Source organism: Arachis duranensis, chromosome 5 (assembly GCF_000817695.3).
Source record: "Arachis duranensis cultivar V14167 chromosome 5, aradu.V14167.gnm2.J7QH, whole genome shotgun sequence".
Lineage (NCBI taxonomy): Eukaryota > Viridiplantae > Streptophyta > Magnoliopsida > Fabales > Fabaceae > Arachis > Arachis duranensis.
The window spans coordinates 95,672,951-95,688,464 of NC_029776.3; the positions used below are offsets into that span (position 1 = coordinate 95,672,951).

The 15,514-nt window shown below is 35.0% G+C and overlaps 2 protein-coding genes across 5 annotated transcripts in view; one reads left to right on the forward strand and one right to left on the reverse strand.

Moving 5' to 3' along the window:
- LOC107490586 (uncharacterized) overlaps window positions 1–3,158 on the reverse strand; it is a 4,650-nt gene extending 1,492 nt beyond the window's left edge. Inside the window, exons 1-5 of one of the 3 annotated variants that reach the window (XR_001592422.3) lie at window positions 2,647–3,156; window positions 2,469–2,571; window positions 2,009–2,088; window positions 386–715; window positions 105–181 (exon numbers count right to left, since the gene is read on the reverse strand). Coding sequence is in view for 2 of the 3 variants with exons in the window: in XM_021143249.2 (XP_020998908.1) it covers window positions 105–181; window positions 386–715; window positions 2,009–2,088; window positions 2,469–2,571; window positions 2,647–2,736 (680 nt within the window). In the remaining variant the exon portion in view is untranslated. Of the gene's footprint in view, window positions 1–104; window positions 182–385; window positions 716–2,008; window positions 2,089–2,468; window positions 2,572–2,646 lie in introns of all 3 variants that reach the window. The other 2 variants (XM_021143249.2, XM_016111362.3) reach the window with 2 other exon arrangements.
- A 1,458-nt stretch (window positions 3,159–4,616) lies between these two features.
- On the forward strand, window positions 4,617–11,944 carry LOC107490585 (putative 3,4-dihydroxy-2-butanone kinase). Of its 2 annotated transcripts, none has more exons than XM_021143250.2 (20): window positions 4,617–4,839; window positions 5,764–5,837; window positions 5,917–5,980; window positions 6,300–6,412; window positions 6,495–6,542; window positions 6,929–7,000; window positions 7,080–7,169; window positions 7,742–7,915; window positions 8,151–8,234; window positions 8,521–8,576; window positions 8,936–9,066; window positions 9,130–9,222; window positions 9,366–9,430; window positions 10,189–10,326; window positions 10,410–10,450; window positions 10,578–10,661; window positions 10,746–10,819; window positions 10,915–11,027; window positions 11,111–11,206; window positions 11,552–11,944. In XM_021143250.2, exons 1-20 carry the CDS (start codon window positions 4,800–4,802, stop codon window positions 11,672–11,674), a joined length of 1,773 nt encoding a protein of 590 aa, XP_020998909.1. In that variant the 5' UTR covers window positions 4,617–4,799; the 3' UTR covers window positions 11,675–11,944. The 2 variants fall into 2 exon arrangements, with proteins under 2 accessions (XP_020998909.1, XP_015966846.1); XM_016111360.3 differs by having other exon boundaries at window positions 4,621–4,839; window positions 10,183–10,326.
- The last annotated feature ends 3,570 nt before the right edge of the window (window positions 11,945–15,514 follow it).

The window sequence follows — 15,514 nt, forward strand, 5'->3', positions numbered from 1 at the left end:
TACAAATGTGATTCTTTTTCTCTTTTATTCTACTAAAAATCAACATGCAATGACTTGGTAAAGGAAATTGATTCAGAGATTGCACACACAAGTGAAGATTTTACCTCAGCTTACTTAGATAGAAATTCAGAGCTAGTAAATTTGCTTTTTGAACAGTTAGCATGACAGCACCCATGCAGTTCTACAAGAGAGTTAAAACAAAAAACATAGATCAGAGACCATAGTCAATGTAGAATGTTATGCACACAAAACTCAGAAAATTTTGCAAAAGAATCACAAGGTATCCCAATGAGGTGCATAAGAACTTCAACAAAATGGACACTAGTAAGACTATACATTAATCAAATAAATAGACTTCATTTCTTCCATAAGAACAATTCATCACCTTTTGGGCAATAAGCTCAATTAGTTGCATTAGAAACTTCCCTAACCCTTTTCCTTGGACACGAGGCTCAATCTGCAACTCATACACATAAAGGACCGGTACATCTTCTTCCAGAACAAAACGGTAATGTACAAATCCAACTAAGGGGCCACTATCTTCTACACAACTAGTTGAAGCCTCTTCTGCATTCAACATCATTCTTGTCTCATCACCAACTGAATTGGCATCCTCATGCACAAATATATAGTGTGCTTCTGGAGCAACCATTTCTCTGCGCTTCACCTTTTCTTCATCCAACCACTCAGATCCATAGGGTCCTTCCATATTTAGCTGCAGTTTTTGAGTTGACAAGTCATATGCTTTCGGGTCTCTTCTCAATGAATAAGCTAATGAAAAAACCAACCATGAACAAAAGGAGAAATGATACATATTGTAGTATAAAAAAACCTAAAAACAATCGAATTTCAATAAACTAAGTTGGCAAAGTATTCGCCTTGGTGGTGCTAAGACGCCTCAATTATGAGGTTAACTTGTAAATTACTGAAAAGCCCTCAGTTCAAACTTTATCAATTTACAATTTGATGGCTGGTCAGTTTTACTTATAATTTGTTAACATTTTCATTAAACCAATTTGAGACAAAGCTAGTTCTTAATTTAATCATTTCATCATTTTTCTTTGAATAGCTCTCAATATCTCTCTCCGGGGAGTGCAACCCCTTCTCTTTGTTTGACATTCCTTAATAGAATATTGAACCAACACAGATTCTTTCTCTATTCCTGTTCAGCAGTGCCAATGGGCTCCTTAAAAACTAGCTCAGTCTTGTTTCATACACCTAAAATTGAGACTTTCAACTTCTTAACTGAAGATTGCAGGTAAGTTTCTAGTGATCTCTTGTCATTATCAATACTACCTTGGCTTCCTTCTCAACTTTTGAAATACCCTTCTGAACAGAGCTATCATAGCTCACATAAGATCCAGGGAAAAAAGATGGGGAGGGGGGGGGAGTTTTCCCACAAAGAAATCAGTTCTATAACACAGTAATGCCTTTAGACATGGAGATCAAGTAAAAGGAACAAACTTTAAAATGAAACAGAAAAACACACAAAAAAGATAAAAATGAAAAACTTATAAGAGAATGTAAGATAGGTCAAAAGCCAAGTTTTCTAGAAGAAACGGAAGCTGAAAACAGAGAAACGGAGAAAGGCAAGGGAAAAGAAGAGAGGAAGGGCTCACCAAAGAGAAGAGAAGAGATCGAGATTAGAGAAGCAGGACTCACAAAAACGATTATCTTTCTCACTAATCCTGTGTTTTGTTTAGCTAATAACATAACATAATTGTGATCATTAATCAAGAGCAGCCACCAATTTGCAGTATAACAAATCTTTGACCAGATGCAGAGGCCCTATGAGCATTTTTTGAAAACCTCATCAATGAGGTTTCCTCACACAACCTCATTGAAGACTTTGCCAACTAAGTTTCCTATCACTTTACAAAACAAAGACATAATAGCAGATTTTCTCTTATTATAGCATAAAGTATAAAGAAGGGAAATATTTCATTCAATATATTATAGTAATGTCTACATCAAAATATTTCATTCAACAAATTATAGTAATGTGTACCTTAAGGAGGCTCTGAACATAGTGCTTAACAGGAGAGGATAGTGTATCACCGCGTCCTGACTTCAAACACATAGATAGACCTAAAATTCAGATTGAAATAGGCACCTAGATTTAGGACTTAGAAGAAACAAAAAAGATGATCCAAAAATGAATAAAAGCTATTGCTAACACATTCAACAATTTACTTGCACTAACATCTCAAAACTTATGGGAATATTATAATTGTATTATATGAGAATTCAATATTGCATTATTGCTAATACAGTTACAGTAGTTATAAAATCCGTTGCGTTTGTTTGTTGAGTCAGTAGTTAGTTACAAAGTTTACTTCTGACTTTTATGTTGTGTAAAACCATAAACACACTTTGCAACTAACTAACTGCTGATCAGCAAAATAAGGTAACTGATCCTGTAACTAATCTAACTACACTGCACAGTTTTCTATTTCAGAAACGGTTACCGTTATTGACGAAGTGGCGGAACTCAGGGAAGGAAGCAAGGTGATCCTTTTCGGCACGTGCTGATTTGATGGATTGCTCAACGGCTTTCTTCTTTGCGAGGACCTGCGAAACAATGGCTGAACCTGAAACAATGATACCAGCACAAAAAGGGTGAAACGACAGCGTTTGGAGACTCACCTCGCTACGTTTGGGCTTCTTCTCTCTGATAACGGTGCCATTTTGGATGACACTGCTTGGACGACGCCGTTGCGGCGTCTTTGAATCCATAGCTGGTGCGCTCTGCTAGAGAAGACGACTTAGCTAACCCCCCTTTTTTTTTTCTTCCTTGGGCCTTGGCTTCTCACCAGAAAAAAAAAAAAATAGCGAAAAGAAAAGAATAACGTTGCTTTCCGTGTATGTAAATTACGAATAAGGACAATTTGGATCTACTGCAGAAGCAGAGTTGCAATGGGCAGAGACACACCCGAATCCATGGCAGAAGGCCAGAAGCCAATATTCAAAGCTCATCCCCAAAAGAATCGGCAGAAGCATAAGAACCACCTATCTCATAGCATAGCTTCCAAAGGATATAGATACAAAAATTACCAAAAAGCATAGCCTCATTACAGAGCCAGAACAGCAACCACAGTAGTACAGTACAGCAAAAACCGTTGTTCTATTTTATTCTTTTTATTAATTTAAGAGTCCAATTTTCATTGACTGGACATCTAATCTAATTAGATTCATCGTTCATGCGTTACACATGATTTTTAAGAAATAAATTAAAAGATTCGTTATATTTTATGTAATATTTTTCCTGTGTAAAACTCTTTTACCTAATTTGATTGCATATGAAAATTAAATTTTTAATTAAAATATTAATTAAACAATTTCGTAATAATTTTTTTTAAAGATATAATACAAAATAATAAAAATAACATAATATAATTTAACATAATTTAGTTTAAAATATAAATATTCATAATTCATTTGTTAAAACACACAATATAAAGGTAAAAGACAACAGAGAATTCTATTTATATTACTTAAAGGTCAAACTATTTCAAACATTTAAGATTTTCATGAACTAATTATCACACTTCAATAATAATATTGTCTAAATCTTATATTAACAAAACCAATAATAATTAGAATTATAATTTTAATTAATTTTTTATATAAATAAATAAAAATTTATATTGTAATTTTACATCATATGAATTTAATGAGTCTCTATAGAGTGAGAATCTCTTTTCTCATTTCTTTTTTCGTTTATTTTGTCAATTTTATAAATTTTTTTACACCATTTCTTAAGTATATAATGTATAAATAAAGATAATTAACACCTATTATATAATCAATAATCTATTATTTATCTATTTGCTATCTTCTCTATATCTATATTATATAAAATGAAAATATAAAAAGGATTAGTGTTCATCCCCCCCCTAAAATACCATTTATTATATAAATTTATAAAAAAAAAGTTGTCATACTAAAGATTTATACCCAAAATCTTTTAATTAAATTATAAATATTTTATCATTTCAATTAATTTTTTTATTATTTTACATATATTTAATAAATAAAAAAAATGAATACATGCATATTGATCCACTAATCTTATATAATGAAAATTGGAAAAAATAGTGTCCATTTTTTTTTTCGTTTTTACTCTTAAACTCTCGCAGCAAATAGTTATGCAATTTTTTTTCTTTCAATGAGTGACTTCCAAAAGTTATGATTGGTTTTGATAAAGCAAGAGCTATTTTTTTTTTAATAATCTATTATCTTTTTCATAAAAATAAGTTTAGAGTATAAATAAATTTTTTTTATAGATAAATAAAATTAATTTTATATCTGAACAAGTATATTATAATTTTTATCCGTAAAAGTTAAAATGCGACCAAATCTACCAATAAATAAAATTATCATTTAAATTCTTTTATCATACACAGACTATATTTTATAGATAAAAAATTACTTTCATTGGTTTATGAATGATTTATGAGTCTTCAGGATAAAAGTATTAGTTTATTGTAATATTTTATTTTTGAAATTCCATTAATATTTTTTCCCCTGTTACTTGCTGCAACAAGCCAACTATCAACTCCCTCGCTTTCCTTCTCTTGTGTGTATAAAGAGCCACACCACCAAACCAACGAGGCAACAACAACAACAACAACTCTTCTTCCCTTTCTTTCTCTTTCTCTCTCTTTCTCTTTCTCTCTCATTCGCTCTCTTTTTCCAACTGTTTCATGCAAAGCCATTTCTAGGGTTTTTTTTTTTTTTTCCAGTTCTCTCCATTCACTCTTTCAATTCCGTAATCGCTGCAAAGGTACTTCGTCGCTATGGCATTCCAAGCCAAGAAGCTCATCAACAATCCCGATGGTGCGCTCTTTCTCTCACTTTATCTTTCTTTCTTCTTCGCTTTGCTCCGTTCAATTTCTCGCCTGTGTAGGTGAAAGTCGGTTGCGATTTTGTTTTGTTCGTTTCTTTCAACTATTCGGTGCTCTTTCGCTAATTTCTTCACTCTTTCTTGTTTCATGAGGTGAAATCGCGTTTCTTGTTTGCGTCATTTTGACTGTTAGAGGTTCTTGCGTTGTGTTGACTTTAGTAGCATTTATCTTTGACTGAAAGGGACTGAGCTTAAAATGAGTTGAAATCGATTCTTGTTTTTGGTATCGGTCAATGAGAACTTCGTATAGCGGCTCTGATTTGATGCTTTTCTTTTAATCTTAGCGACGTAGTGTTTTACTATGAGAAGATATAATAGCGGTGTTGTTAGTTAGGTTCCTACCTTGGAGTTGCATTTTCACACTGGCGCGGCAGTTTCACGACTCTATTCTTTAGCGGCAAATAGGTTCTTGTTTTTAGATCGGTCAATGAGGACATTGCTTTTATTTGTTTTAATTCGAAGATGTTGATTCAATGAGGAAAGATGATAGCGGTAGTACACCAGTATTATTCTCACTAGTACTGTGGTATATGAAATTGAAAACTAGGAAGATGGTGCTTGTTTTCAGATCGGTCAATGACGACTTTGTGGAATTGCTCTGAATTGATGATTTTCATTTTACCTACTTTAGTTCCAACATGTTGATTCAAAGTGGAAAGTTGATGGCAGTATTATTAGCTAGGTTCCTGTTTTGCAGATTCTCAATTTCTCACTTAGCACCGTAGTTCCAAGATTGTGTTCTTAAACTGCTATATAATGTGAATACGTGATAGAAAGGAAGATTATACTTTATCTTGAACTCTAGATCTTTTGGAACAAAATTAATCTTGATTCTTTGTTAATATAATTTATTGTAGATGTTGTGACTGAATTCATTGAAGGCCTTGTGGAGACGTACCCTGGTTTACAGTACTTAGATGGATTTCCTCAGGTGATTACACATACAGAAACATGTATGGCTGTGTAAATGTATGAGAGGTGTCCATTTATTTTTGTTGGCTTGAATGCAGGTGAAGGTTGTATTACGTGCAGATGTTTCAAGTGCAACAAATGATAAAGTTGCAGTCATATCAGGTCTGCGACTATCCATCCGATGTTCCTTTTTGTTTTAATTTCTGTGAATTTTAGCATAGGATACTTATCGATGCATATAGGAATAGACAAATGGTTCATGAATTGTCATACAGGATTTGATCCACCTATTATAAAAAGGAAGAAAGGTTGCAAGTGGGAAGAATGGGACATAGATCAGGGGGGGTGGAACTATGCTATTTAGCCCTATGAAACATATCTAAGATCAGTAAAACGAAATATTATATGGTGCTTTTGTAACTATGTTTTCATACCCAAAGTATTATCATGAAAATTTTTATCCAATCCTACATTACCACAGGGGGAGGAAGTGGCCATGAGCCTGCTCATGCTGGATATGTGGGAGAAGGAATGCTGACAGCAGCTATCTGTGGAGATGTCTTTGCTTCCCCACCAGTTGATTCAATCCTAGCTGTATGCTTTCCTTTTATTATTGGATGGCATGTGTATATCACACATCAGTTATTCTGAAGCATCTCTTATTATTGAAATTTAGGGGATACGAGCTGTAACTGGACCTATGGGATGTCTTCTGATTGTGAAGGTATCCTTTTTTTTGTTCCCTTCGTGTTTGGGTAATACTTTAGCTCATTGACTTGTTAAATTACAGTCTTTAGAGTGGTCTTTTGGATCATCATGTATGTTGGATGAGCTATACCCAAAGTTATTGTAAGCTGTTAAATTGGAAAAATATACAGTGTGGAAGATTAATTGTAAGATTCTTATGTTAAATTAATTGGGATCATTTCAACAAAAAAAAAAAAAGGAAAAGAAAGAAAGAACGAAAATCAAAACATTTTTCAAATCAATTTTGAGCTATGAATAAGTGTGATTTCTCATTTCTGCACATACATGGTCTGTTTATGAGCAGTCATTAGGATTTGCTCTTGTTTTTTGATTCCATAGTATTCCAAATTTGGGTGTTGACAGAATTACACTGGTGACCGATTGAACTTTGGTTTGGCTGCTGAGCAAGCAAAAGTTGAAGGTTATAAAGTTGAGGTACTGCTAGCCAGAATTATCTCATCTAGTACTTAGTTTTATTATGTAGATAAAGTATGACTGAATTTTACGAATGCAGACTGTAATTGTTGGTGATGATTGTGCACTACCACCGCCTCGAGGGATTGCTGGGAGAAGGGGCTTGGCAGGGACTATTTTGGTTCATAAGGTTCTCTCAGAAATTCATTTCTGATTTTTCAGCATTCTTTTATTTGCCCTGTTCACACATCCACTTTGAACAGCACTATTTTATGGTTGCATATATTGGACTTTCTGGCCTGTTTGTCAATGTTTATTTTATTTTCTTGTTGAACTTAGCATTGTTTTAAATATGATAGATAATTATGGTATTAATGCAAGATCTTTGGAATGAGCCTGGACGACAGAATGCCTTCCACACTATCTTCTGCTTCCTCTATTTTTCACATACCCCTCCATGATTCCATTACCATCCATACTAATCCCTTGTCCTGGGTGGACATTCGTTTATTTAGATTAGACCCTTCTTTTAATTCGTAACATAATTCACCTTTTCCATCTTCAGCTCATTCATAATTCTGCATTTCATTTCTTGCTTCCTTTTTTCCTGAACATTCAGTGGTCCTCCAATGGTTGGTATCTTGCAGAACAACTCAGCTCTTCTCATGTATACATGAGTTAGAGCCCTTTGGAGTACTATTATATCAGTGTATTATCATTGGTAATTTATCATTTACCTGCACATTTTGTTGATTGTGGCAGGTTGCAGGGGCAGCTGCTGCTGCTGGCCTTCCTCTTGCTAAGGTTGCTGCAGAAGCAAAACATGCCTCTGAATTGGTGGGGACAATGGGTGTTGGTTTAACTGTGTGCACACTTCCTGGTCAAGTTACATCAGATCGTTTGGGCCCAGGGAAGATAGAACTGGGGCTTGGAATTGTGAGTTTCCTTTAGTTAGGCACCTTCTTTGCAGTAGTGTGAACAGCTTGGTCTATGTTTTATGTTCTGGAACGAGTTCTCTGTTTACTTTTTCTTTTTTGATCTCCCTAGTCACTGAAGTTTGTCTTTATTCTCTACTAGTGCCATTTCTCATTAATTTACAAATAATGATGATATCAATGCTACTTTTTTTGCTTTCTTTCTTTCTTTTTCATTTTATTTATTTATTTTACAGCATGCAGAACCTGGTGCAGCTGTTGCTGATCTTCAGCCAGTGGATGTGGTGGTTTCTCATGTTCTGAATCAAATATTGTCCACGGTATGTTGCAATATTTTATGGAAAACTTTTGACTGTTGTGTACCGTTAACTCTCTAAAGAAATGTTCTTGCGACATTGTGGTACCACATCAAGAATAAAGTTCACTACTTGTGTGTTCGTCATGGACTTTGATGCTAATCATAGTTTAACCCAAAAGTTCTATCTTATCACAAAGTTCTAGTACGCTTGAATAGGTTTGGCCGTAAGTATATATGTTTGTGTCCCTTTTTGGAGTTATCATTCCTATGAATGAAGTTACAATGCTTTCTTTTGGTAATGTTACCAGGAAACGAACTACGTTCCAATAACTCGAGGTGGTAGAGTGATCCTCATGGTCAATGGGTATGTTTACGGTATCATATATGTTTAAAATGAAACTAAGATTTTGTAGCTCTTAAATTCTCTTTATATTGTTCTTGGGACTTGAGCACCATTTTATGAAGACATTCCTATATGTATATATCTGTGATTGAACTTAGCTTCATAGATATTCTCATCACACAACGTTGAAAAGCAATGTTTATGCTATCTACACCTATTATTGAAAATATACTGGTATTCTCTTTTATTTATGTGCATTCTTTTTAGAATGTTTCTTTTTTGTGTGCGCTAAATTTTAGCTGTTTTGATTCAAACCCTGGACACCATAATTTAGTGCCTTCTCAAGTTTTATTGACCTTTTGCAAGTTCTTCACTTGCAGGCTTGGTGGCACCCCTTTGATGGAGCTAATGATTGCAGCAGGAAAGGCAGTTCCAAGATTGCAGCTAGAGCATGGGCTGGCTGTTGACAGAGTTTACACAGGGACATTTATGACATCCCTTGATATGGCAGGTTCGTCACATCATTAATTCTCGTTGTGATTCATCAAGCAGTTCTAATTAGTATTTATTTCAGGTTTCTCGATATCTATCATGAGGGCTGATCCACCTATTCTTGAGCGATTAGATGCCAGTACCAAAGCACCGTCTTGGCCTGTTGGAGTTGATGGTCAGTAATATCTTTAGTTGTTAATAACTGGATTATTCTAATAACTTGGCTTTTACCTCTGGATAATGTTTGTTCAAATGTAATATTGATGGAACCATTAAACTACTAGTTCATTGAACTTTTGAACTTTCTTCTCTTTCAAGGTGTTCACCCGCCTACTAAGATTCCTATTCCAGTCCCGCCATCTCCATCAGCAAAGGGCGATGAGGTATATACTTCATACACGGGGAATTACGTCATTTCTTCCATGACATTTAGCAGTTGTGGTTGAGAAGTAGTTAAAGGAAAATTATATTCAAACATGTTTGATACAAGTTTATTTGGCTTACTGGTTAGTGGCATTTCGACATGGTTGAATATTTTTATTAGAAATTTACACCACCCTTTCCACATAGAAAAATTCTGTGATGAGTACTAGTTTAACAACTTACATATAGAGACACTCAGAAAAAAATGATGCGACACAATAACAATAATTTACCTTGAAAAGCCGGTGAATTGTTAGACTTGTGTCCTTTCCATCCAAGAATCTCTGTGCTTTGTAATACTTCCTAGTGCATACTGCATCAACAACAACCAAGTCTTGTCCAACAAAGTGAAGTTAGCTATATGGATCAAATGATACCTTACTGGGTTGTCATAATTCATGTTTATGTTTATGCTTCATTCCACCATAAATTTCTGTACTTCATACTGGAAGCCCAAAACCAGCATCTGGCCACTGATTTTTCTCTTGTGATATCTTTGGCATGATCATAATATATTTCTCATAGTTATGATTATCCTCCTCTCTCACATGTTCATGCTATTGGTGAATCTGGTAAAAATAGAATTGACTTGTCAATATCATTTGAAAGCTGGTTGAGTTTTATTAAATCTATGTTAATCAAGTCAACTGTATATGTACTTATATCCTGATATAATTTTTGAAATATGGTTCCTATGTTTACTTTACATAAGCCACAGAGACGACCTCTACAGCTAAGTGAGCAAGGCCAAGTCCTTGAGATTGCTATTGAAACCGCTGCAAATGTTATTCTAGATCTTAAGGACAGCCTAAATGATTGGGACAGTAAAGTTGGTGATGGTGACTGTGGATCAACTGTGAGTCCTGTCCTCAAAATTGTCTATTATAGCTGTTGAAGTAACATGGGAATTACTTGATTTATATGGTTCAACTTCTGCAGATGTATAGAGGCGCAAAAGCCATTCTGGAGGACATAAAAAAGTAAGTCTATGTCCTTTTTGGTTAGGTATATCTTTGTTTGTACTCTTGGGGACAAGTTACTGCAAAAGCAATTGCCAATTTGAATTGTAATCACATTCTGACCTGAACTGCTGTTTTTTGTTCACAGCTATCCTCTGAACGATGCTGCAGAAACTGTCAATGAAATTGGATCCACAATTCGAAGAGCCATGGGAGGAACAAGTGGAATCATGTATTATGCTGTACTTATGCCATTGTTGAAGTTTAACTAATTATGCTGTTTGAGTATTGCTTTCAAGAAACTTTCTCTTTTCAGATATACAATTTTCTGCAAGGCAGCATATACACAGCTGAAACCAAGCTCTGGTTCTGTTGTCACGCCAAAACAATGTGGGAACTCCAATATGGCTACCATTAATTTCAGAGTTAACTTTTCCTTTGCCCTTTTTTTACTATCAATCCCTCATGAGTTGTTTGATTTTCAGGGGCTGAGGCACTTGCGGCTTCCATTGCTGCTGTTAGTAAATATGGGGGTGCCAGTGCTGGTTATAGAACCCTGCTAGATGCCCTTCTTCCAGCATCATCGGTTCTTCAAGAGGTCCTGACAATAGGTTTTCACTTCCCCTACATTATTTGGATGCCCTTTTATGGAGTAACTTACTGTGCTTTTTGGTTGAACAGAAATTAAATGCTGGGGAGGATCCTATCACTGCTTTTGTTCTGTCTTCTGAGGCTGCATTAACTGGAGCTGAGTTAACCAAGAAAATGCAAGCACAGGTGATACCTTTTGACCCGTCTTTGTTAAGAGTACAAATTTGATGCAATACTGAGTTTTAACTTAATAGCAGAGAACGTCTGGCACTCTGTTTCAATTATGTTTAGTTCATGAGTGGTGCTCAAGCAAAGTTGGTTTCATTTTACTTATGATTTGCTTGCGGTTCTTTAATGAAACAAATGGTTATAACATGGAGTTCCAATTTTAGGAAGCTCATTTTGAATTGCAGTTTTTAGCAGTTCGCCTCTAAGATTGAGAAAAATGCCACAACCATAGTGGCTTGTTTTTATCCATTTATTTGTTATTATTAAGTGGATTGTTGGATCTGATGAGGGAGTGTTATGTAGGCTGGGCGTTCTACTTACGTGTCTTCAGAGTTGCTTTCAACAGTTCCTGACCCTGGTGCCATGGCTGTGGCAACGTGGTACAGGGCTGCAGCTCTAGCTGTCCAGCAAAAATACAAGAGTTAGGCTACGTGCAATTAAGCTCTTCATGCGGATTTAGCCAAGTTTTGTTCCGGATTTTGTATCCTTTTAACCATTGGGCTCTCCGCTTATGTTTTTTTTTGCATAAAGCTGAGAGAGCGATTGCATATACGCCAAATTTTACAGTGGATGTAAATTTCAAAAACTTGATAACTACAGTCGGACAATGATATACATCTATCTCATTGTGAGCCCTGTGCTTGTAATATTCATCGTTGGTTTATTCATTCTTTTATGCTCATTTTTTTTACCCTATGACCATCTCTTTGCGTCTTCCTCCTCAGTTTTGGCATCACTGTCTTTTCTACCGGTGTTTCTAATGCAATTTAACTACTGCAATTTTCCCTTCGTAATCAGTAATATTGTTTTGATTGGGATGATATTTCTGTGCAGTTTTTGTAGCTGTGGTATAGATTAGGATTTGTATTGTTGCTTTATAGAAAACAAAGTCGGGTTACGTGAACCGTTTCTACGTTGAAAATATCTTATGGTTCTTGTTTCTTGATAATGATATAGAACAAGTAGCATCTTCTGGGTTAACATTATTCCAGTTTGGCAATGAAAATTTAGTGTTAAAATAATGAAGGAAAAAAATGTAGCAAATATACGAGCAAGGATAATCTAACATCCTAAAAATACTTGCTAGTGGTGCACTGGTCTCTCTCAAAGAACATATTTGCATATAAGTTTTTTCCTTTTTATTTAATGTTAATATCTGCATCATAATTATGAGTGTCATATTTGTTGGCAATATGGCATGAAAGGACGTGAAGAGAATCCCCGAAAGTGATTGGCGTGATGGATCCGTCGTTTTCCGGTGAAGGTGAGTCATGAGTTTTGATGCATGGAGTTTAGCTCTCCATTCGGACCTGCAATGAACTTGGTTATTGTGACGACGAGTGATATGATGGTCTCTTCTTATAAACATGTCCTAGATATGGAAACACAGGTATAATTGTATAAATGAAGTATCAATGGTTCAGACAACTATACCCTTGAAGAAAAAACTAGAGCTTGGAGAACCACCCTTGAATATTCCATTTACTTGGCTGTGACTGAATCTGACAAGACTTTCACAAATTGTCCATATGAAGATGAAATTAAATTTTAAGAACTGTTAAATGGCCAATAATCAATTTATCAGTTACGAGGTAAAATAAAAAATAAATTCGATGAAAGGAATGCTTAAAGAAAATGTGACATTTATTACTAAAATATAATTCAGGGCAATTTAAATGAGAGGCTTATGAAAATAAAAATAAAATGAAGAAGTCTGCTTTGTGTTATATTTGTTGTAAGAAACATATTATTATTATTATTATTAGATCAGTAGGAGAAGACTAAGTTGCTTCCGAATCTTCAAAAAGTCAACAAATTGCAACGATTTTGGCAAAAATTTTAGTCAGAACACGATATTCTACTTCTATGTTCGATCAAGCGGTAAAAGTTTGTTTTTTGGCATGCTAGGAGATTAGAGAGTCACCGAAGAACAAAGAATAACTAGTAGTAGAATAGTATTCAGTGGGATCACCATTCCAATCAACATCTTAATATGCTTGAAGGATTAAAGAAGATTGAGTAGAAAAATGAAGATCCTAAAACATAGTATCCTTGATATAATGAAGAATCTAAAGAATAACGGCATAATGAGTAGTGCAAGGTGCTGATAAGAACTAGCTAACAACATGAACAACATATGCAATATCTTTTCGAGTAACAGTAAAGTAGACAAGACCACCAACCAACTGTCTATAAAGAGTATGATTATTCAAAGCAGTTCCATCCATAGAAGTAAAGTGAGTATTAGGCTCAAGAGAAGTAGATTCTATGCGACTATCAGTTATCCCAACCCAAGTAAAAAGATCAATGCATACTTTGCTTGAGAAAGATAGATGCCATCATTGGATGAGATAACTTCTAAACTAAGAAAATAACTAAGACTCCAAGATCTTTCGTCTCAAAATAGTGGTGAAGGCTTGTTTTGAGATCAGTGATGCCATCAATATCATTTTTGGTAATTATCATGTGATTATCATGTCATCAACCTATAATAGTAAGAGAACAACACCCTTGTCACTCTTGCGAACGAAAAGGGCATTCTCTTGACGATTGCAAGTGAAAATGAGGTTGCAGATGGTATTGCAAAATTTTTTAAACCATTCTCGAGGAGCTTGCTTAAGACCATAAAATACCTTGCGAAGAAGACAAACTCTGTTGGGAGAACAAGAATATCCTGGAGGAGGTTTCATGTAGACTTTTCTTTTTAAGTCATCGTTGAGAAAAACATTTTTCACATCCATCTGACATAGAGACTATTTGTGGACTGCAGTAATTGCAAGAAGAGCTCGAACAAATGTGAGTCGCACAATGGTGCAAAAGTCTCTTCATAATTAATACCGTACTCTTGAGTGCATCATTGAGCAACCAAATAAACTTTATATCTATCAATAAAGCCATCTAACCGAGTCTTAATTTTGTATATACATCTACTTTTCACAACTTCCTGATCAGAAGGAGGATCATTCAAATTCTAAGTGTGTGCTTTATCTAATGCTTGAATTTCTTCCTGCATTACTTGTTGCCAATTTGGAAGCTTCTTTGTATGACCTAGGTTCATAAATGTGAAGGATAGTAGCAAAACAATGATAATCATGAAGATGTGGAGGTGGATTTCTTACCCTAGTACTGCAAGTGGACGTAGGAGGAAGGACCATAGGAGCAAGATCATCATTCTAGTTTGGATCATTAGGAAAAGTGAAAGGTACATGAATAGAAGGCTCAAGAGGTGAATTTGTGACAATACCTCTATTATCATCATTAGAAAAATGATCAAAAATAGGATTAGTAAAGAAAAGTGAATGGGTAGAAGGAACATACTAAAAGGAGGAAAAACTTGAAAACATGTGATGTTCCCAGAATACAATATGACGAAATATGTGGATTCAGCGAGAGACAGGATCCCAATAACGATAACCTTTATGTTTAGTTCCATAACCATGGAAACAATATACGCAAGCACGAGGTTCAAGTTTATTATGTTCATGGGGTTGAAGGAGAACAAAACAAATATAACCAAAAACTCTAAACGAACTATAGTTTGATGAAGTATTATAGAGACACCCAAAAGGAGTGATGCTACCTAGAACAGAGAAAGAAAGACAATTGATAGCATGGACAATATTGAGAACAACTTCACTCCATATACGTTTAAAACAAGAAGAGGAAAAAAGCATTGCACGAACAGAATAAAAAATGTGATGATATTTTCGTTCAGCTCTATCATTTTGATGAGATATTCCAGGATAAGAGAATTCAGACAAGGTGCCCTGTTCAGTAAGGAAGTTCAAAAGTTTGGAGTCACAGTACTCCACTGCATTGTCACATAAAAAAATTTTAATGACTTTGGAAAATCGTGTTTTAATCATCAATAAATCTGAGGCAATTCATGTCTTCTAGACATTAAATAAACCCAAGTAAAACATGAATAATCATCAATAAATATAACAAAATATCGAGTTCTCCCCAGGCCCCTATAGAAGCTATAGGAGCAGGTTCCTAAACATCAGAGTGTATAAGATCAAAAGGAAAACAAGCAAGAGATGAACTATATGAAAGGATAAAGTTGGTTGCTTTGCAGTTTGACAAGAAATGCAATCAAAAGACTCATTATTGGTCGATCCTAATACTCCCATAGACACGAGAGGACACAATTTTCCTATTGAATTGTGAGCAAGATGACGATGTCATAAGTGAAGTGTGGATGGTGGAGAAACAGCACAAAGGCGTGTGGTAGAAGGAGCATGAAGATTTCTAATTTCAAATAGT

What these genes read in the sequence shown, in the direction of transcription:
- LOC107490585 (XM_016111360.3), top strand. Translation starts at nt 4,800, where the DNA reads ATGGCATTCCAAGCCAAGAAGCTCATCAACAATCCCGATG. An exon ending in TAAAGTTGCAGTCATATCAG is followed by an intron (nt 5,981 to 6,299) that starts GTCTGCGACTAT and finishes ACATTACCACAG; the next exon opens with GGGGAGGAAGTGGCCATGAG. An exon ending in TTGGCCTGTTGGAGTTGATG is followed by an intron (nt 9,223 to 9,365) that starts GTCAGTAATATC and finishes TTCTCTTTCAAG; the next exon opens with GTGTTCACCCGCCTACTAAG.